Source organism: Centropristis striata, chromosome 15, assembly GCF_030273125.1.
Source record: "Centropristis striata isolate RG_2023a ecotype Rhode Island chromosome 15, C.striata_1.0, whole genome shotgun sequence".
In the NCBI taxonomy this organism is placed as follows: domain Eukaryota; kingdom Metazoa; phylum Chordata; class Actinopteri; order Perciformes; family Serranidae; genus Centropristis; species Centropristis striata.
Window position 1 is genome coordinate 34,822,798 of NC_081531.1, and position 23,020 is coordinate 34,845,817.

The 23,020-nt window shown below is 34.3% G+C and overlaps 1 protein-coding gene across 2 annotated transcripts in view; it reads right to left on the minus strand.

The window, feature by feature from the left end:
- Window positions 1–19,554, minus strand: part of myo1ca (myosin Ic, paralog a) — a 40,790-nt gene extending 21,236 nt beyond the window's left edge. The window contains exons 1-5 of one of the 2 annotated variants that reach the window (XM_059351837.1): window positions 19,268–19,554; window positions 10,719–10,973; window positions 1,885–2,043; window positions 1,677–1,792; window positions 700–898 (exon numbers count right to left, since the gene is read on the minus strand). In XM_059351837.1, the coding sequence (XP_059207820.1) occupies window positions 700–898; window positions 1,677–1,792; window positions 1,885–2,043; window positions 10,719–10,736 (492 nt within the window). In that variant the 5' untranslated portion in view covers window positions 10,737–10,973; window positions 19,268–19,554. Of the gene's footprint in view, window positions 1–699; window positions 899–1,676; window positions 1,793–1,884; window positions 2,044–10,718; window positions 11,252–19,267 lie in introns of those variants that run through there. The other variant, XM_059351836.1, reaches the window with a different exon arrangement.
- Between the last annotated feature and the right edge of the window lie 3,466 nt (window positions 19,555–23,020).

Sequence of the window (23,020 nt, forward strand, 5' to 3'; positions counted from 1 at the left end):
ATAGTTAACTTATAATAGATGAGCAATAAAGTATATTTTAATATCAATAAGCAAACAAAATAAGATTAATAAAGGCATGGCAAAGACATAATGGGTGTTTGTAATGCCATTATTAACACTTATATAAGCTTATAAACACACAATAACCTGATTGTCTACTAGTTGTGAGTTTTTCTTGTGTGATTTTGTAGCATGCTGGGAATGTTTTTTATTTATCTTTGCTTAAGTGAACATATTATTAGACTTTTATTTAGCAGTGGGTGACATATTTGTGTTTTTGTTTTGTTCTGTGTATTCATTTTTATTTATTTAATTATTTATGTATTTATTTTTTGTTAATTCTTCTTACTATTAGTTATTCCTTATCTGATTTCATTTTATTTTATGTATTATTTTTGTTATTATTATTATTTTTTTACTTGTTACACTGTTTTGACTCTCGTAATGTCATCTCTTGATTTTGTTCTGTCACTGAAAAATGAATAAACAAATGTTTAAAAAAAATAAACACACAATAATGTTAATAAGCATCTTGTAAGGACTTACAAGGGCCTTATTACTTGTTAAATAATGGTTATTTCAAGGACCTTAATATAAAGCGTTACCAAGAAGTATTTACAAATAGCATGTGCAAAGGTCATTCATATTTCTTAGATCAGCGTGCATTTAACAGTTACAGTGGCTGTTGAGTGTAAATACCTCCAGAACAGGGTTAGACTGCAGGAGGCGCTCTCCGAGGGTCGCCATGTGGTCATTAGTGGGGCAGGTGACAGCGTAGTAGAGGAGGATCTTCTTGGACGCCTCGGTTTTTCCCGCTCCGCTCTCACCTGAGATCAGGATGCACTGGTCCTTCCTCTCGGTCCGCATGGCCCGGTAAGTGTTGTCTGACAGGGCGTAGCTGAGGGAAAAACATGATGGTGGAATAAAGTCATCCAAACACTAAAGTCAAATGAATGCAATGGAAATGGAGGTAAACTGTCACATGAGTTACATGCTTGTTGGTGTTAGAATATTTGTAAACAAAATCACTTTTCCCAACAAATCCATAAACCTGGTAAAACATTGTTTTGTGATTACATAGTTTATTTCATGATAGATTTAAAAAAACAAAACAATGCAACAATACATATATAATATATATATATATATATATATATGTATATGTATATATATATATATATACATATATATACATACATATATATATATATATATTATAATTTTAGTGAGATTCATGTAAATTATATTATAAAAATATAATATATATATATATATATATATATATATACAATTATAATATATATATATATATAAATATATATATATATATATAAAAAAAAAGATATATATGTATATATATAGTATTATAACAATATATAAAATATATATATATATATATAAAATTTTAAGTTGCAGCCCTAAAATTCTGCACAGTGTTACAGTATATATTCATTGAGCTGTATAGAAATCCCTTGCTAAGGTTACATTATTAAAGCATAAAATTCACATATATGCAGAATATGTCTCATGCATACCTCATTAATTGCTGAATAAATTAAATAATATGGTTCTCAGCATGCCGTGTGATCATTAGCTGGGAAGAGGACAGCTGAGGACAGTGCAGGAGTTTGATGTTTTTTTTTAAAAGAAAGTCTGAGAACCATGAAATGACTCACATGTGAGGCGATATTTCATAAAAGCTGACCCCTCTGTAGCGGTCCATCTGCTGCTTGGAGTAGATCTCCAGCTCTTTATAAGGGTTCACCGACACCAACACTGAGCCAATATACGTCTGCAGCAAAATATTAGAACACATTCAACTATGTTTCATCACACCAGCTGGAATGTTTTGGAACATTTGAAAAAAAAAAAAGGCTTTATTACATAGATGAGGTTTTCCCCGAAGCGTCTGCGTAGGTTCTCTATGAAAGCTGCTTCACTGTTGTAGTTTTCAAGCAAGACAAAGTCCTGAACCCCGACCCGGTCCCGGGCGGTCAGGGCGCTCTCCATCACCAGACGGACTCTTCCTTCAACATCCACCTCCTACGGGAAGAGAGACGTTACAGATAGTAACAGAGATTAATCACACTGTTCAACAGTAGTGCAGATTTACACTACTGGTCAAAAGTTTTAGAACACACCAACTTTTCCAGAATTTAATTGCAAATTATGCAGTTTAATGTCTCACATTTGCAACATTTAAAATTCTTTATTGAGCATGATAGTGTTTTGAAAGTAAAATAAAGATTCAAAATCACATTTTATGTTGGACTAAAGGACTGAAAAAAGACACAAAATGACAAAAAAGACACCAAAAGACACAAAATGACTAAAAAAAGACACAAAATGACAAAAAAAGACACAAAATGACCAAAAAAATACACAAAATGACCAAAAAAGACACAAAATGACAAAAAAAGACACAAAATGACAAAAAAAAGACACAAAATGACCAAAAAGACACAAAATGACTAAAAAAGACACAAAATGACCCAAAAAAAAGACCCAAAATGACTTACAAAGACATGAAAATAATTCAAAAATGGACAAAATAGCCCAAGACTCCATAGAGTTAAGTTGTTAACCCATTTCTTGTTCCCTGAAAAAGGCCTACTTGTATAATTCTGAAATGTACATTATTTTTTCAAGTTTTGGTTAAGCTTACCTTTTTTTATTTACCTCTGGCAGTTCACCACTTACCTTTGTACCCTTTCAAGCTGTTCATTTGACTTGAACTGCTTGAATTTCAATAAAAAACAGGAAAAATTGGGGTGTTCTAAAACTTTTGACCGGTAGTGTATGTTCTTACTGTTAAACTTCCCATTGATGCAATTACAAATTGTTGACCAGCAGGGGGCAGATCAGGCTTAATCCCATTTCATCTGATGCATGATACATTCACCCAGTTGAGAATTAACATTTGGCATTATTATATTACAACATAGAACCAATTCATGAAGAAACACATATTTCAAAAAATATCCTCTTAAAATGCTCAAAAAGTCTCAAGACTAACTGACCACATCACCAAAACAACTCTGTAAAAACACAAAGTCAGAACAGTTCCACTAAGCCCTGCCAAGATTAAACAATGAAGACATTTAAGGAATCCAAATGATAAACAGACTCAACAGACTGCTCTATCATATGATAGTGAGAAAAGTATTATTATGTACAAAAGTTTGAAGCTCAAAAGTTTTAGAACACCCCAATTTTTCCAGTTTTTTATTGAAATTCAAGCAGTTCAAGTCAAATGAACAGCTTGAAAGGGTACAAAGGTAAGTGGTGAACTGCCAGAGGTAAATAAAAAAAGGTAAGCTTAACCAAAACTGAAAAATAATGTACATTTCAGAATTATACAAGTACGGTAGGCCTTTTTCAGGGAACAAGAAATGGGTTAACAACTTAACTCTATGGAGTCTTGGGCTATTTTGTCCATTTTTGAATTATTTTCATGTCTTTGTAAGTAATTTTGTGTCTTTTTTTGGTCATTTTGTGTCTTTCTTTAGTCATTTTGTGTCTTTAGGTGTCTTTTTTTGTCATTTTGTGTCTTTTTTTGGTCATTTTGTGTCTTTTTTTAGTCCTTTAGTCCAACATAAAATGTGATTTTGAATCTTTTTTTTACTTTCAAAACACTATCATGCTCAATAAAGAATTTTAAATGTTGCAAATGTGCATTCATTTCAGAGTACACTGAGACATTAAACTGCATCATTTTCAATTAAATTCTGGAGAAGTTGGTGTGTTCTAAAACTTTTGACCAGTAGTGTATGTACAGTACACATCAGCTCTATATCGCCAGACGGGATTTAACAAATGCCACAAGGTAAGTATGTGTACATGTCAACCCCGACGGTGACGGCAAACATTACAGAGGAGACAGGAAATAAATACCAGTCAGCAGAGTGACTGAGGTCATATATTATACACACATACATACATACAAAGAGATAAACCTGTCAAACTGATGATAAATATCCAGACACACAATTGAGTGTGTAATCAATGCATTACACCAGCTATTCTCAACCTTGGGGTCGGGACCCCAATTGGGGTCGCGAGATGATTTCTAGGGGTCGCCAAATCATTTTGAAAGTCAGCTCTGTCTCCACTGTGTTAAAGTGTTCATGTGTTAATGTGTTTTAGTCTTTTTGGGCACTTTTTTTTTGTCATTTTGTGTGTTTTTTTGGTAATTTTGTGTCTTTTTTTGGTCATTTTGTGTCTTTTTTGGGTCATTTTGTGGTGAATTTGTGTCTTTTTGGTCATTATGTTTCCTTTTTTTGGTAATTTTGTGTCTTTTTTTAGTCATTTTGTGTCTTTTTGGTCTTTTTGTTTCTTTTTTTTAGTCATTTTGTGTCTTTTTGGTCATTTTGTTTCTTTTTTGGGTCATTTTCTGTCTTTTTTTGGTCATTTTGTGTCTTTTTTGGTCATTTTGTGGTGAATTTGTGTCTTTTTGGTCATTATGTTTCCTTTTTTTGGTAATTTTGTGTCTTTTTTTAGTCATTTTGTGTCTTTTTGGTCATTTTGTTTCTTTTTTTTAGTCATTTTGTGTCTTTTTGGTCATTTTGTTTCTTTTTGGGGTAATTTTGTGTCTTTTTTTGGTCATTTTGTGTCTTTTTTTGGTCATTTTGTTTCTTTTTTGGGTCATTTTGTGTCTTTTTTTGGTCATTTTGTGTCTTTTTTGGTCATTTTGTGGTGAATTTGTGTCTTTTTGGTCATTATGTTTCCTTTTTTTGGTAATTTTGTGTCTTTTTTTAGTCATTTTGTGTCTTTTTGGTCATTTTGTTTCTTTTTTTTTGTCATTTTGTGTCTTTTTGGTCATTTTGTTTCTTTTTGGGGTAATTTTGTGTCTTTTTTTGGTCATTTTGTGTCTTTTTTTGGTCATTTTGTGTCTTTTCTAGTCATTTTGTTTCTTTTTCGGTCATTTTGTCTCTTTTTCGGGTGAGCTGAACTGTGCGTGTGAGACTCTGTTCAGTGAGTGAGGGGTCACTGACAACATGCATGTTAAATTGGGGGTCACGACTCAAAAAGGTTGAGAACTACTGCACCACACTACTCTATCTTCAGTATCAAAGATACATTTATGGGAGAAGCCCTGCTGCTTTTCCCAACACATTCATAAGAGGAAAAAAAAAGAGAGCAGAAAGTGGAACAAAGGGGATAGACTTCCACATGCCTTGTGTCTTTTTGAATGCTCGAGCCTCTCAGGGGTCTCATTTGGCTCGTTAATGCATGTAAAAGGTCATTATCTCTGAGCAGGGAAATCCTTAAAAAAACAAGAGGACAACAGTGGAAGATAGCCAAGAATTGGGAGCAAAGGAAAGTCTCTGGACACTTCCACTGCAGCCCCTCCTCTCTGCTTCACCTTGGAGTATTGTTCTCCTACTCTTGCAGGTGGGCTTCCTACAGATAGTAATTACAGTTCACAGTCATATTTTCCAAAGGATACAACTAAAGAATGTCAGGGTTAGGCTCAGGGCAGCTGGTCACTGGATGCTTCTCTGCTGTGTGTCAGCAGCTCTCTAAGCTTTTAAATAAAAGCACTGAGGCAACATGGTCTCACAGAAATCCGTGAAATAGCCACGGATTTCGCTTAACTCAAAATCCGTCGAATAGCCACGGAATCGCTCAAATTTCCGTGAAACTGACACGGATTTCGCTACAATGCAAGTTAATGACAGTCATATTTTTCTGGCGAGATCTTCACCACAAAGTGATTATGTACATTCACTGAGTGAATATTTAGAAAATAAAACATATATTTCTCGCTAGAAATGTGATCAAAATCCATTTTTATGCAGAAACTAAGTCAAAATATTGATTTTTCACTAAAAATTAGAGAACTGTCCGCCATGTTTTTTGTTCTGACCGCCAGGACCTTGAAAGTCACGTGACTTGGAACAAACCAATAGGAACATATCCATGGAATAGCCACATTATTAACTTGCATTGTAGCGAAATCCGTGTCAGTTTCACGGAAATTTGAGCGATTCCGTGGCTATTCCACGGATTTTGAGTTAAGCGAAATCCGTGGCTATTTCACAGATTTCTGAGAGACCAGGTTGACTGAGGATATGTGTTTTTGCATGCATGCTCAACTGGAAATTTGCTTTTTTTTATAGTTAGCAGTGCGGACCAAAACTTAAGGAGGTAACCCCCGGGCCTGAAAAGTGAAAGCAATGCAACCTGCATTCTTTAAAAGGCCGGTGGGAGGTGACTTCACTGGTTGTAGTCTGATTGTATGGAAGTCTATGAGAAATTTCTCACCTGATTTATTACCTCGGTAAACATTTTCCTAATGAGTTTATGGTCTCAACTACTAATTTAAGTCTTCTTCAATACAGCATGATGTTAACTTGAACAATGGTCATGTTTAGAGTAAAATGGATAATGAAGGGTATGTTTACCTTTTGATTAACAAGTTGTTAACTGCACTATAAAAAAAAGATAAACAATAGCTACTCAATGAAATTAAGGGCAACAGATTGCACACAATATAATTAATTAAATCTACTACATGACAAGTTGAGTTAATAACAACTTAACAGGAAGTGTTAAGTGTCAATTAAAAACAGACTAATTCTATTGTGTTGGATTCATTCAAATTCTCTTGATTTAGAATTACAGACACATAAAGATTATATTTAATGTGATCAAAATAAGTAACATTTTTATATTAAAGTTACTTAAAAAACTGCCTCAAAATCAAGGACGCATTTAGATTTAATACATTTTATCAAATATATTAAGTAAAATGAAATGACTACAGAATCATTTATTATAATGTGGCGACCTGTCAATCAGGATAAAAGCTTACCAATACATATTATTTATTATATTATATTTTTGACCTTATCATTGTCTTTTCAGTTCTTGAAAGTTAATTGGAATATTTTGGTTGCTTAAAAATATCTTGTTCAGCGTTTATATATATTATTATTATACTAACTGACTCTCTAGAGCAGGGGTGTCAAACTCAATTACACAATGGGCCAAAATGTAAAACTTGAATAAAATCGCGGGCCAACATTGAACAAATAAACCTTTTAATATATACCAAACATGTTTTGCTTTAACATTGAATATGGAACCAGCAACGCTTATAAACATACAATATATAACTAAATAGTGCAGACATGCAAAATCAAATTTCAAAGAAAAAACACATCAATGTCATTAATTTATTAAATGAAAATTAAATAAAAATCGTATGCCTCTTTTCTATTTGCATCCTTCTGATTTAAATATCAAAATAAACTTTTTCAACAGGTTAATAATTTCTGCCTTTCTTTTCGCCATTTTTGGGAAGGGGTAGCTGGGAGACAGCTCTAGCTTGAGGTTGCTATGACGACTGTCACAGAGGAGCGTTTCTGGGTCCTGTCCTGATTGACGCGCCAAAACAACAGCAGGGCATTGTGGGATTTGTAGTATTACCGGTAAATGCGCCGTATAATACCGGCGGGTCAGCTTTTATAGTACAATAATAATATAATAACTTGGTATTGCCTCGCGGGCCAAATAAAATTACACTGCGGGCCAAATTTGGCCCGCGGGCCAGAGTTTGACAGCCCTGCTCTAGGGAGTCAGCTGTTCACCTTATAAAGCTAGCTAGCTAGCATAGATAGCATAGACTGTGGTCAGGTTTTCTCCAGTTCCACCCACTTGTTTCACTGACTAACACTATCTGGCTCTAAACTGTAACAGATGACTTTGGCATGAATCTTTCATTCCATATTTCTCATATTGCACAGTAGCTGTTGTGTCCTCTTTTCCAATGACTGAAATAATCACATTTTTGTAATCATTTTGTTATGCTTACATATGATTCAGTAACACAGCAAACGCTGTTTTCAAGTATCTATTTCATATCAGTCATGCGTTATATTTTCTTAACTTTCATACCAAGAACACGTGGAGCAAATTCAATTTCAACTGCAAGGGCACTGAGAGAGCACAAACCCTGCAATATTTTCATGTCTTTGTAAGTAATTTTGTGTCTTTTTTTTGTGTCATTTTGTGTCTTTTTTTGTCATTTTTTGTCTTTTTTTGGTCATTTTGTGTCTTTTTTTAGTCCTTTAGTTCAACATAAAATGTGATTTTTAATCTTTTTTTTACTTTCAAAACACTATCATGCTCAATAAAGAATTTTAAATGTTGCAAATGTGCATTAATTTCAGAGTACACTGAGACATTAAACTGCATCATTTTCAATTAAATTCTGGAGAAGTTGGTGTGTTCTAAAACTTTTGACCAGTAGTGTATATGTAGTGTACACAATTATCAGGGAATTAAAACTATTACCACTACAAACTATCTAAAATATCTTGTGCCAAAATGTGTCACTCAAAATCTAATTTTGGTGTTTTCAAGTATCTATTTCTCATCAGTCATGCGTTATATTTTTTTAACTTTCATACCAAGAACACGTGGAGCAAATTCAATTTCAACTGCAAGGGCACTGAGAGAGCACAAACCCTGCAATATTTTCAAAAAGGGAAAAATAATCAGAGTAACTGCCCCGATGATTTGGATCTGCTCAAAAAAATTAAATGGGTTCTTCCTTTGCCCGTGCTTCATGCTTCCACAAAGTCTCATGGAAATCAATAGTTTTACCTCAATCCTGCCGACAAACAGACAAACAAACTGTGCCAAAAACATAACCTCATCCAAAACATTTCGGTAACACTTTACAATAACCATCATTTATAAATGGTACACAGATAGTTTATTAATGTTTAATCATCATTTATAAACCGTATATAGGCCATTTAGAATGGTAAATACATCATTTATTAATGTTTAGCTAACTAAATCATTTATAAATGACAAATAGATGGTATTTAAATATAAGTTTATAGTTACTTTACCATTAACAAACAATTAAATTATAATTAACAGTTTATCAATAGTTTTAGTTGCACCCATTATAACATTTTAACACCATATTAAGTATGTTAATGATTTTGAAATAATTCATATGCCTTTAAGAAATTGGTTGAAAACATTTAAAGATTAAATATGTATAGTACTTTGTAAATGGTTAATTATTGGTTTATAAACCATCTATAAACATCATTTAGTTGGTTATTGTAAAGTGTTACCAACTTGTCTCCACCACTGGGGTTGAAGAAATCTGAAAGGATTTGGAAATCATTTTTATGGAGACCTTTTGTCTGAGATACAGTACAGGCCAAAAGTTTGGACACACCTTCTCATTCAATGTTTTTCCTTTATTTTCATGACTATTGACATTGTAAATTCATCAAAACTATGAATGAACACATGTGGAATTATGTACTTAACAAAAAAGTGTGGAATAACTAAACATGTCTTATATTCTAGTAAGCAAAGGGTGGTTACTTTGAGGAATCTAAAATACAAGACATGTTTTCAGTTATTTCACACTTTTTTTGTTAAGTACATAATTCCATATGTGTTTATTCATAGTTTTGATGCCTTCAGTGAGAATCTACAATATAAATAGTCATGAAAATAAAGAAAAACGCATTGAATGAGTAGGTGTGTGTTCAAACTTTTGGCCTGTACTGTACATTCAAGGCTCCAGGTCGGGGATGAAGATGTAATCCTCGTAGCTTTGTTGTCAGTAGACTGACCTGAGGCTCGCTTGTTACAGCAGAGAGATTCTGATCTAACTCCCAGCAGCTCTTGGGGGCTTTATGGAGGATTTGGCTCTAAGTGACTGGGACCTCCAAGTGAAATCTGCAGGTTTGTACACTGCAAAAAAGCCAACTTGTATTTTTTGGCCTAAAACAGTGATTTAATTTGGTAAAACTTGGAAATATAAATTACTGACATTTAGGGCAATAATGTAAGTTAGCACAACAAAGGAAGCCAGTTGTCTGCTCAAAAACAAGTTGGTGAGTTGTTGTTACTTATATCTTTAAGTTGGGGTTCACAACAAGGGACAATAGTTCTGATAACTCTTATTTCTTTGTTGTGAAATTCGGTCATTAGCGAAAGCTAGCGGCTAACTGATGCTAGCAACTAACTGATGCTAGCGGCTTACTGATGCTAGCGGCGCTGCTTGTTACAGCTACAAGAGTAGCCATTAGCATATCAATACTAACTCAAAATTGTGGTCACAACATTAGCTGACATTTCATAGCGGCGTTACAATCGTGCCAGAGAAATTCAGAGTTGAGCAAACTCAAAAACAAATCTTAAAATATTTAGTTTAATTGTCCAACTTAAAATTTTATCGAAGTTTGTTGCCTTGAAATTTTGAGTTCACCCAACTTTTCTTTTCTTGCAGTGTAGGTGCAGCAGCAGTGACAGCCAGTGCAGAGGCTAACCCTGCAGTGGGACTTGGCTCCAGGCCCCATGACTAAGCTCTGCTGGGCCGACTACATTGGGATTGTCTTCCTTATAAGGCATGCCCCACCACTCTGTCCCAGGGCAGCCTGCTCTGGTACCACAGCTGGCTCTCTACCGCTGATGTGCCAGTAATGGATATGGTGGAAAATTACCAAGTTTATCCTCTTCAGGCTGCTTGGGTTAAAGCTTATACAAAAACAAAAATACACACTGACTCATACATGAAAAATCCTCTAAGTGACTCATTGTTCTGTTTTGCTTTCCCCTCCGACACTGAATTGGGGATCTTGTGCTTCACTGTGTAAGGAATAATGCACACACAGTCAGTGTGCAGCTTTAGAGATGTGAACACAACAAAGAGCATCATGATAGTGGGGACTTACCCTGCCTTGGTACCTCATCCTGTCTTGTTGTTGTTGTTGGAAGAAGGCTGATTTGGTGGTCCCCCCCAAGGCTGCTGCTCCTCCTCCCGTGTCAGATAGACTCCTCAACTGTAACTTCTCATCCACCTTCACCCATGGGCGACAGAATTATGCAACTTATCTTCTTCTCTCCCCCGAGCCAGCTACTTTGTCACTTTCTCTCAGCTTTCGTCACTTTCTCCAAGTCTTTGCTCCTCTTCGTCTTCGTCCTCTCCCCTGTGAGGACAAAGCAAACGCTCTCAGGCCACCAAAATACAAACTTGTTTATACCTTCAATTCATCTTCCCTTTGACAGGTCAAGTAAATGTCCGCCTCTCTGTGAGTCCCTCTCCTTCACTCTAAACTATACTGCATGAAACAAGGGCAGGAACTCCACTCACACGTCACACTCCTGGACTGAAAAAAAAAAAAGTCAAGGGAAAGTAAGCAGCTGTGAAGAGCCAGAGAAACAGAGAGCCGAGAGGCTTTGGAAAATTTTGCTAAGAGCCCCAAACTACAAACATGTAATCACTGTGCAGCTATATAAAAGGGAAAAAACAGAAATCACATGATGAGATCTCAGTGCATTCTTTCTTTCTTCCCTCCCTATTTAGTTAGCTCCCTCCCTTTTCTCCCACAAGCTGAGACAGATTCACATGGGATGTGAATTATGGAAGTGTTTGGAAGAGCAAGACTGTTTGTCTCCTTGTGGCTTTCTTCCACTGTTGATGAAATCACCGTCATAATAATATCACTCTGCAGGTATTTCAAAGTCTGTTATCAATCTGGTGTGACTCTGAGCTGTCATATTCCCCAACTTGTTTGTTTTTGCAGGAAACATTGATAATGCATCAAGTTAATATGATAATAATTCATGCAATGTGCTATCTGCCTGCAGATTCCTCACTTCTTACACTCCCTCCCTTTCTGGGCTTTTTTTAGGAGTGCTGTCAAGGCCACATTGTCCCTATAAGAGAACAGCGCCCTCCTCTGGTTGCCCCTCCCCTTTGGGTTTGCCCTCACCCCATTTTCCCTCTCTCAGTCTCCACGCCCCACTCTCTTCCCTTTGCCAGCATCATCAAATATCCAACACTGAGGAATCTGAATAATGTTACCCAGATGGAGAGAGCTGTGTGCTCTTTTTCTCAATCTGGCTGCTACCTCCCCACCATTCACTATACACTACCGGTCTAAAGTTTTAGGGTTTTTAACACCCCAATTTTTCCATTTTTTTATTGAAATTCAAGCAGTTCACGTCAAATGAACAGCTTGAAAGGGTAAAAAGGTAAGTGGTGAACTGCCAGAGGTAAAATAAAAAAAGGTAAGGTTAACCAAAACTGAAAAATAATGTACATTTCAGAATTATACAAGTACAGCAGGCCTTTTTCAGGGAACAAGAAATGGGTTAACAACTTAACTCTATGGAGTCTTGGGCTATTTTGTCCATTTTTGAATTATTTTCATGTCTTTGTAAGTCATTTTGTGTCTTTTTTTGGTCATTTTGTGTCTATTTTTGTCATTTTGTGTCTTTTTTTAGTGATTTTGAATCTTTTTTTTACTTTCAAAACACTATCATGCTCAATAAAGAGTGCACAGAGACATTAAACTGCATCATTTTCAATTAAATTCTGGAAAAGTTGGTGTGTTCTAAAACTTTTGACCAGTAGTGTATATGTAGTGTACACAATTATCAGGGAATTAAAACTATTACCACTACAAACTATCTAAAATATCTTGTGCCAAAATGTGTCACTCAAAAATCTAATTTTGGTGTTTTTTTTTCTTATTATATATTGCAAGCTGTCGTGCAAAATCTACCCAAGTAAATTCAAGTCGAGTCAAGTCAAGTCGATTCTATATCACATATCACAAATTTGCCTTAAGGGCCCTTCACCTTATGCTCCTTCACTTGAACCTTTACAGTCAAATTTTCTCTCACAACTTTTCTCTCTGAAAATGCTGCCCAGTTACCTCACTGCATTGTATGCACTCTATTCACAGCAGCATCACCTCAAATGATCAGTCACTGCAGCTCAGTTTTGTATAGAGCGCAAAAATCAAAAGAAACCTGTACAATGAGATGATAGTTGATCATTCAGCTGGTGCAGAGACGTTGACTACAGCAGAATGGTCGGTATTGTTGTGTTCCTCTATCAAAGCCAAACACTGCTCTAAGAAACAAGACTTATGTGGTTTGTGTCATTCAGGATCGACAGCATGTTTGGTTCCAAATGCTTCTAAAGTAAACATGTCAAAATGAATGCATAGTGAACAGTTGGACCTATAGTTTTCGAAAAATGAATGTACACTACTGGTCAAAAGTTTTAGAACACACCAACTTTTCCAGAATTTAATTGCAAATTATGCAGTTTAATGTCTCAGTGTACTCTGAAATGAATGCACATTTGCAAAAAAAATCTTTATTGAGCATGATAGTGTTTTGAAAGTAAAAAAAAGATTCAAAATCACATTTTATGTTGGACTAAAGGACTAAAAAAAGACACAAAATGACCAAAAAAAGACACAAAATGACTTACAAAGACATGAAAATAATTCAAAAATGGACAAAAATAGCCCAAGACTCCATAGAGTTAAGTTGTTAACCCATTTATTGTTCCCTGAAAAAGGCCTACCGTACTTGTATAATTCTGAAATGTACATTATTTTTCAGTTTTGGTTAAGCTTACCTTTTTTTATTTACCTCTGGCAGTTCACCACTTACCTTTGTACCCTTTCAAGCTGTTCATTTGACGTGAACTGCTTGAATTTCAATAAAAAACTGGAAAAATTGGGGTGTTCTAAAACTTTTGACCGGTAGTGTATACACCTTATTAAGGAAGAAAAAACATTTAAATCAGCAATATATACACATAGAAGAGATTGAACTAAAACTTATAAAAGATATAGTTCACATCAGAACTGAGCTGGTCATAAAGGAAGATCCTGGCCTGAACATCAGGAAACAACTAGGAAGGAAATCCTTCTTACAGGAACTTTGAAACAAAGATAGGAACACTTATTGAAAAAAGCTCAGCTGGAAAATAATGTAGGAGGACACTTTACGAGCTCAGGAGGTGATGATGCTCACTACTGTAGAACTGTACTTTCTTTCTGCTTGACTTAAGCATCTTTTTCATTTCATTGGCAGTACGATTGTGCCAGATGTTGCTACAGTATGTCTGCAGAGTAGACAAACCAGATGTACCCTCATGTTTTCACATGCATGTGGTTACATATGCTATTTCTTGGATGCCCTTCAAAAGTATAAGTAAGGAAAAAAAAGGCTGTAAGCAATCTATCTGTATATTCTGTCTGTCTGTGCACAGTTTTGAACTCAGGAATCTTTAAGTTGCCTTTTCTGATGACTACATAAGAGTTGGTGGTGTCTAAGAAAATACTCAAACATGCCAAACTGTTTCTACAACAACTAGTGATGAATAAATGTGTAGTGTTTTAAGGCAAGGCAAGTTTATTTCTATAGCACAATTCAACACAAGGTAATTCAAAGTGCTTTACATACACAGCAAGACACAATTGAAAACAGTAAAAACAGTCAATTAAAACAGGGAAATAGAAATAAAAATATAAATAGGATAAAATAAGATACAGCAGGATAAAAAAAAGAGATAAAATAATAAAAAGCACAAGTCAAACATTGTGTAGTTAAAAAGTAAGGGCAGTAGAGTAGAGCAGATAAGTGTTAAAGTTAAGAGTACGCTGCAGTAAACAATAGTGTTTTTAGTCCTGATTTTTAAAAAAAATCTGTTTTATTATAATTTTATAATTAGACAATTGCTAGGTTCTGCATACATTTTGGCCACTTCCAGTCATTTTCAGCTTTTTGTCTATGCAAGCTGAATTTAAGGCTGAATGTTTTTAGATGGGGTCCATACTAAAGGCAAAGCTCATATGACATATGACACCAAGGTATACAAGTGCCTCGGCCTGCAGGTTAACCTGAAAGTGGAGCTCACACAGAGATCACCTGGTGACCAGGCATGAACACATGGTGCCCCCCAGTTCAACATACACTACCGGTCAAAAGTTTTAGAACACCCCAATTTTTCCAGTTTTTTATTGAAATTCAAGCAGTTCAAGTCAAATGAACAGCTTGAAAGGGTACAAAGGTAAGTGGTGAACTGCCAGAGGTAAATAAAAAAAGGTAAGCTTAATCAAAACTGAAAGATAATGTACATTTCAGAATTATACAAGTAGGCCTTTTTCAGGGAACAAGAAATGGGTTAACAACTTAACTCTATGGAGTCTTGGGCTATTTTGTCCATTTTTGAATTATTTTCATGTCTTTGTAAGTCATTTTGTGTCTTTTTTTTTGTCATTTTGTGTCTTTTTTAGTCATTTTGCGTCTTTTGGTGTCTTTTTTTGTCATTTTGTGTCTTTTTTTGGTCATTTTGTGTCTTTTTTAGTAATTTTGTGTCTTTTGGTGTCTTTTTTGTCATTTTGTGTCTTTTTTTGGTCATTTTGTGTCTTTTTTTAGTCCTTTAGTCCAACATAAAATGTGATTTTGAATCTTTTTTTTACTTTCAAAACACTATCATGCTCAATAAAGATTTTTTTGCAAATGTGCATTCATTTCAGAGTACACTGAGACATTAAACTGCATAATTTTCAATTAAATTCTGGAAAAGTTGGTGTGTTCTAAAACTTTTGACCAGTAGTGTATATACGCAAAGTAGCCAATGTGTTGTGTTAGGACTGAGCTGATTGATTAAAACCAACTTCCTCTTATGACTTCACCCATCATCACTCACCTCAACTGTCACTAACTACATCCTCTTCTGTCAGAGTCAGAACCAAAACAGAGAAATAAATAATATGTTTTACAACCCAGGTCTGATTTCAATTTCAGATAATTACATTAAAAACTCAAAAACTAATTGTGAACATCTGACATATTATGGAGCAAATCCAAAGATCCCACACTGTTTAAAAAAAAAACCTGTTTAATTTACGGTAAATTACCGGCAGCTGTGGTTGCCAGATCTTCACCGTAAAAAATACAGTGAGTGGGTTTTCTACTGTAAATTTAAATGTAAATATCAGCAAAAACTGTTATTTAGACTGAATAATCCTGCTTTTTGTGACATTATGGTATTTCTCCATTAATTTTACATACATTTTTAAAAATATTTTTACAGTTTAAGTTTTGTCCTATTCCTTGATTTACGGTAATTAAGTGTCTACTACGGTAATATACAATTTTGTATTTTACACCTTATTTCTGATGCAACTTGACAGTGTTTTACTGTAAATTCTACAATGATTTTTTTTTACAGTGCAGCATAACCTTCCTCTCATAAACCTACTGCCTACTGTGTGTATAGTGTATTGTAGGTATTGTAATCGTTTTTTCCTCATTTTGTATTTAAATTGCTAAGGTTTTCCGATTCACTTTAACAATGAATCACAGAGGAATGATGACTTATTGGGCGGGGTGGAAAATGGGTTGTTTCTCACTTCACTCTCCTCCAATTCCCTCTCTCTCCTTCTCCCTTTTCACACACAAATAGACAACTTATGTGAATAAATGAGATAGTTGGTTTTAGATAATAAACACATATCTAGCTCATCTTAATCTCACCATGCTAACTGTTACATCATCTAATTTCTATTCTTCTCCTTCTATCTTTGACCTGTTATATTGCAATTTTTTAATGCTTTTTTGTTACAACACCAGCACAATCTGAACATTTTTGCATATAATCTGCACTCTGCACATTCTCCACTTAATTTGCACTAAATTGTATATAGTATATTATTATTATTATTATTTTTATTTTTATTAAAGTATTTACTTAATTTTTAATTTTTCAACATATAATGCTGACACTTACAAACAACCGAGACAGACACCAAAAACAGACAGGAAGAAAAAAAAATAAAAATAAAAATAATAAAATAAATATATATAGTATATTATTATTATTATTGTATATTTTGTATATTGTTAAATGTCTTTTCTTAGATTTTTTTTAATTTTTATCTTATCTTAAAAATTGTGTGAAATTTTGCGGCTGTAACAAAAAAAATTCCCTGTTGTGGGATTAATAAAGTCAAATCTTTAATCTTAAATCTTTAATGTTGAGCTATTATGTAGTCAACTGGAAAAAATAATATATGTGTTGTTTATTTTTATTTATTTATTGTTGTTTGCACTTAAACAAACATACAATCGTTAGGAAATAACAGTACAAGAAACAGTAAAAGAAAATGCAGGAAAGATCAAAAAGCCCAAAGGGCTTACATACGCGACCCTCCCTCTTAAACCTGTAAGTAACTATACTTTACTTAAATTACATAGCTAGATGAAAATAAAAAAATACAAACAAAATTTAAACAAAACAAATACAAAGGTGTAGAACATCTATAGGGATTTTTTGAGCTTGGTCTTAAAATTATTTAAAGAGGAACATGATTCTGTTTGATGTTTTATGTCATTCCACAGCACTGCACCTTGATAAACAAATGAGAATTTGGCAACAGAGGTCCTACAGAAAGGAATATGTAAATCATTATTTCTTCTTGAAAGATGTGCATGATAATGAGAATTAAACTCAAAGTAACTATGAAAAAAGTTAGGTAAAGATGCAGGAAGGCAAATTACTTTATACATAAGAACCCCTGTTTGATACTTATTGACCTGATAAATTGTAAGTAGTTGCAATTGTTTAAATAATGGTTTAGTTTATGGGCTAAATAAGAAGAGTTAGTGGCAATTCTTACAAAGGATTTCTGAAATCTATGAATTGCCTGTAAATAAGAATGGTAAGTTTGGGTTGCTTATTACTTACTTCCAGCTTTTCTAACTGTTTGTTATGTCTTTGGAAAAGATGCCTTTTTTGTCACCTATCGTCCATCTGCACTGAACTCCCTCAGCACCCGTCTGCTGTCCCTTTCACCCTGTTCTCACCTCTGTGGCCTCTCATCCCCCAGATCCCTGTCACCCCACAAGGGCTACTCAATTCATCAAGATGTAAAACAAAACTCCATGAAGCTACAAGCTGTGGAAAAACATGTACACTACTGGTCAAAAGTTTTAGAACACACCAACTTTTCCAGAATTTAATTGAAAATTATGCAGTTTAATGTCTCAGTGTACTCTGAAATTAATGCACATTTGCAAAAAAATCTTTATTGAGCATGATAGTGTTTTGAAAGTAAAAAAAAGATTCAAAATCACATTTTATGTTGGACTAAAGGACTAAAAAAAGCCACAAAATGACCAAAAAAAGACACAAAATGACACAAAATGACAAAAAAAAGACACAAAATTACTTACAAAGACATGAAAATAATTCAAAAATGGACAAAATAGCCCAAGACTCCATAGAGTTAAGTTGTTAACCCATTTCTTGTTCCCTGAAAAAGGCCTACCGTACTTATATAATTCTGAAATGTACATTATTTTTCAGTTTTGGTTAAGCTTACCTTTTTTTATTTACCTCTGGCAGTTCACCACTTACCTTTGTACCCTTTCAAGCTGTTCATTTGACTTGAACTGCTTGAATTTCAATAAAAAACTGGAAAAATTGGGGTGTTCTAAAACTTTTGACCGGTAGTGAATCTGTTGCAAAAAATATATAAACAAAAACACAAAATGAATAAATATCTGTTGGGGGGTGTAATCTCAAGTGTGTTTTCTCTTAATCATAATAAACACCAGGATGAGGTCAATGGCATAACTTTCATTTCATAATCACTGGGACAATAACAAGCATGAGCTTATCACTATATATATCTCTGGATGTTTTAAATTATAAGAAGGCGTAGGGCTCTGCCTAGTGGTTGTAATATCAATTACACTGAATTGGCTCATATGGCTCTTTCTTTGGTAAAGGGATGGATCTGCATTACATTTGGCTCTCAGAGGATGAATCCTAATGAATTTGATGACAGCTTGAATTTTTCTCCGGCAACACAAACTGATACAAATTCCCATTGTCTTTTCCTAAAACCAGTATCTGATGTCTGTATGACACAATTTATGGAAGTACAATTTAACCATTTTTTAAGTGGTGTATACAGGCAGGATGAAAAGGATTCAGAAATGGGTAAAATAGCCCCAGACTCCATAGAGTTAAGGGTAATGTTGCTAACATTTCTGAGCTGAGTTAAAGCAAAGCTATCGGCTAATTATTAAGTTTGAATGTCATCTTTTGCAGCAATTAAATGAGTCTATTTACTTTATGGTGTACACTAACATAAATATAAAATAATAATAATAATAATAAAAAACTAGTGCATAGTAACTGCAAATTTTCTCATTCATTTCCCATTGTCTTTTCCTAAAACCAGTATCTCATGTCTGTATGACACTCTATTAAACTTTTATTTTGACCTATAATTTCCTCTTCTATTGCTGAGCACAAAAGCTCAATTTAACTGAAAACTGTACAGGCATCAGAGGAAAATCGTTGGAATATTGCACAAAACAAAAACATATCCTGCATATTCTGCATACTCTAACCTGCATGCATATCTGTAATATACCATAAACACATCCATATGCCTACCTGGTCTTCCTTAATAATCAATGTGCATGAACAGCCTGACTGAAGTTCGGTTACTTGCACAGCTGAAAGTGAAGCTCGTAGATACAATCCGCTGCCAGGCTGACTTTCTTCTCTCAGCAGCCCAGAATGAACGTCCTTCCACTAGGAAGCGCTGAATCCTGAATGATGAATAAAGTAACAACACAGCAAACGTATTTAGTGGGAAAAAAGCTTGAAATCTTTGCAGAAAGCTAAAACTGCCACCGCATTAAGCCTTCACTGGAAATGTGACATGTAATTTCAGGTAGTTAATAGCCCATAAATCCGCTAGGAGGCGGCAACGCTAAAGTTAATAATCATAAGTAATCAGATAGGGGGCTGATGACTGATGCCAGGCGCTCTTAAAGCTGGAAGACCTGAATGGGAGGGCTTCGTTACAGGCCAACATGTGGGTATATTGCCTTCTCTACACTTCACTGACTGGAGGTTTTGGAACAACATTTTTTGGATCATAATTTACAATAATCCCTTTTGGTTTTAGACCTTTTTGGAAACTCTAGTTTCTCCCCTCAAGGTCCCTAAGCTTGCTGCAGTCTCATTTCTTCTAATTGTTGTCATATTCCATTACAAATCTTTGATGCTTTATGCTTTTTCTTTTATCAAAACAAAGAAAAGATTGCTATTGCTATTCTACAGGGCTAAGATAATGCTAGTGTTTCAGTATTTTTTTTTTTTTTTGCATTAACACTAACATGAACTGCTAAAGCTGACGCTCCGTAGTTAAGTTATTATGTTTTTCCAAAATTAAACCGCAACTAACCCGTTTGTCTCTTTGGCCCAAAACGGATTTTGTGACGTAGTGACGTTAAGTACCGTTTGCGTTACCTAGCTACATATGTCATCTACGCAACATAACGTCAAACGTAGGGTATACGTTTGACGTCATGTTGACGTTAGGCATAACGTTGCTAACGTTTCTGAGCTTACTTAACTAACGAACAAACTTTTAACCCTATAAAGCCAAGTGTATCATATTTGATACATAAGTTTTTGAGACCTCTACATCATCAGTGTGATTTTTTTTTTCTGAAAAACCTGATGAATACATGATTCATGATTAAAAAAACTGAGCAACAAATTTCACAAAAATACCAGATGTAACAAAAATGATTTGCTGGTTCCACTGGTGGATCTGTCATTACTGCGTGAAAACTTCATATCAGCAGATGTATGATGTTGTTTTATATGGAAAAAAATATTTTGTATGTTTGAGGAAAATGTTAAAAGGAAAGTCAAAGTTTTATTTGGTTAAAAATATTAGGTTTTATGTGATTATGTTAATTCAAGAAAAGCAAATTGTGAGCAACAAATTGCACAAAAAGACCTGATGTATCAAATATGATCCAAATTAAATTCATATATGAAAATTGATATTGAATTAAAAAAAATGTTAGCCGGTTCAACAAACACTCCAGTTTTGAAAATTTGGAATTTTCTGGCAATTATTTCACAGTTCAGGCTTTATAGGGTTAATGTCATTTTACTAATAATTCAATTAACTCAGCCAGTCATTGACATAAATATCTTCCATTTAAGTTGGTTTAACCGCATGAAAACAGTTTGTGTTGCCCTGACTTTCTCCAGGTGAACGTTTAAGTAATAAATAGCTGCTCCATGGCCAGTATGTAACATAAAATATGGCCGTACTTTTAAAATATGGCGAATTAGTAATTGTATTATTAATTATTAATATTAATTATATTGTGAGAAATGGATTATGTTACATAGCTATGTTACATTGGTCATCTAAGCTAGCCTACGCTTGACGTGATGTTAGCGAAAGGCATAATGTTGCTAACGTTTCTGAGCTAACACAGTTAACGCTAACAGCAATTTATGAGAGCAAACTTTTAATGTAATTCTACCAATAATTCCATTGATGTATTTATTTTATGGTGTACAATATCAATAACTATAAAATAATATTACCAACAACTAGCATGTAGCTAGTTAATGCAAATTTCCTCTAAACTTTACCCCAGCTAACGGTATATCCGGTCAGCTAAAGCTAACATAAATATCTTCACTTTAAGTTTGTTTAATCACATACAGAGTTTGTGTTGCCTCTGTAAACTATGAGGCCAGTTTCAGTTTGATGATGATATACCAAGTAAAACTGGAGACAAGCTCAAATAGATTTAGTATAAAATGATAGAACTGGATGGAACCCTCTTATATGGTAGATTTGCAACCTTTGTTAACATTTGCAACATTTTAACTTCTTTATTGAGCACGATAGTGTTTTGAAAATGAAAAAAAGATTCAAAATCACATTTTGTGTTGGACCAAAGGACACAAAAAGACACAAAATTACCAAAAAAAAGACACAAAACGAGAAGACAAAATAATAAAAAAAAAAACACAGAAGAAGACACAAAATGACAAAAAAAAGACACAACAAAAGACACAAAATAACTAAATAAGACCTTCAAAATAAAGTGTTACCATATCTTGCTTAAGTCACAAAGGCATGCTCAAAAATTGCCTAAGTCATTTATTTCTCTTAAGTTACATAATTCACACACAGTGTTATTACTATGCCAATAGCCATCCTTTGTTACATCCTTTTTGAGTGAAATGATCAATAAATGTCAAATGTTACACTATTGGTGGAGTTTTTTGTGTTTCCTGCAAAACTTGAAAAAATGAGTTAGGCGATTATTTTAACAGGGTGACGATGTATTGACTTTAAGTTGCTTTAATCACATAAAAACAGAGTTTCTGTCCTTTCTTTCTCTCGGTGAACGTTTAAATAACAAATATCTGCTCCGTGGCGAGCATTAAAACCTTTATTTTAGCTTATTTAAAAATCTCATTTAAGTGTATTTGGAAGACACAAATACATTGATTGAAACAATAAGACTTACCAACAAGAACAGTTATTTTTGTACGACAATGATATTTCTCATCTTTGTGCACAAATACTTTTATTTTTGTAATATACACAAGCTTTTATTGCTTTTATTTAACTACACAATGTACACATTTTGGGTTCCTTTTGTGTACAATGCGATATAGTTTGAAGAAAAAATAGGTAAGAATTGTTCCGTCATTCATCGTTTTAAATTGATCATTTTATTATTAAACACAGGGGCCACAGCAGGGGCCAAGGGCTTCTCTTTTAAATCAAGTCTGAAGACTTTTCTGTTTCCATTTTAACCTGTAATTTTTATTCATTCGCTCTTAAATGTTTTATTCATTCACTTTTTTTTAAAATTCGTTTTTAAATGTCTTCTAATATGTTTTATGTATTTTAATCTTGCCCCTGTAAAGCACTTTGAATGTCCCTGTGTCCGAATTGTGCTATATAAATAAACTTGCCCTGCCTTGCCTTCTTCACAGGGGCAGGGGCCCCTGTAGGCCCCTGTGTAGAACCGCCTCTGCAATAAATGTCATGTAACACTCTTGCTGGAGTTTTTTGTGTTTCCTGCAAAACTTGAAAAAATTAGTTAGGCGATTATTTTAACAGGTTGACAATATATTCACTTTAAGTTGCTTTAATCACATAAAAACAGAGTTTCTGGCCTTTCTTTCTCTAGGTGAACGTTAAAAATAACACATATGTGGCCATGCTTTTGAATTAAAGGGCTGATTGGTGAGAAATGGATTACTTTGGAGTAACGAGTCCCGCAGAGAGGCAGCAGAGAGAGCTGCTGCAGTAGTGTGAGGGCGCCGCTGGGTGAGTCCCTCTCTCCGCTGCTCCTGTCTCCACAG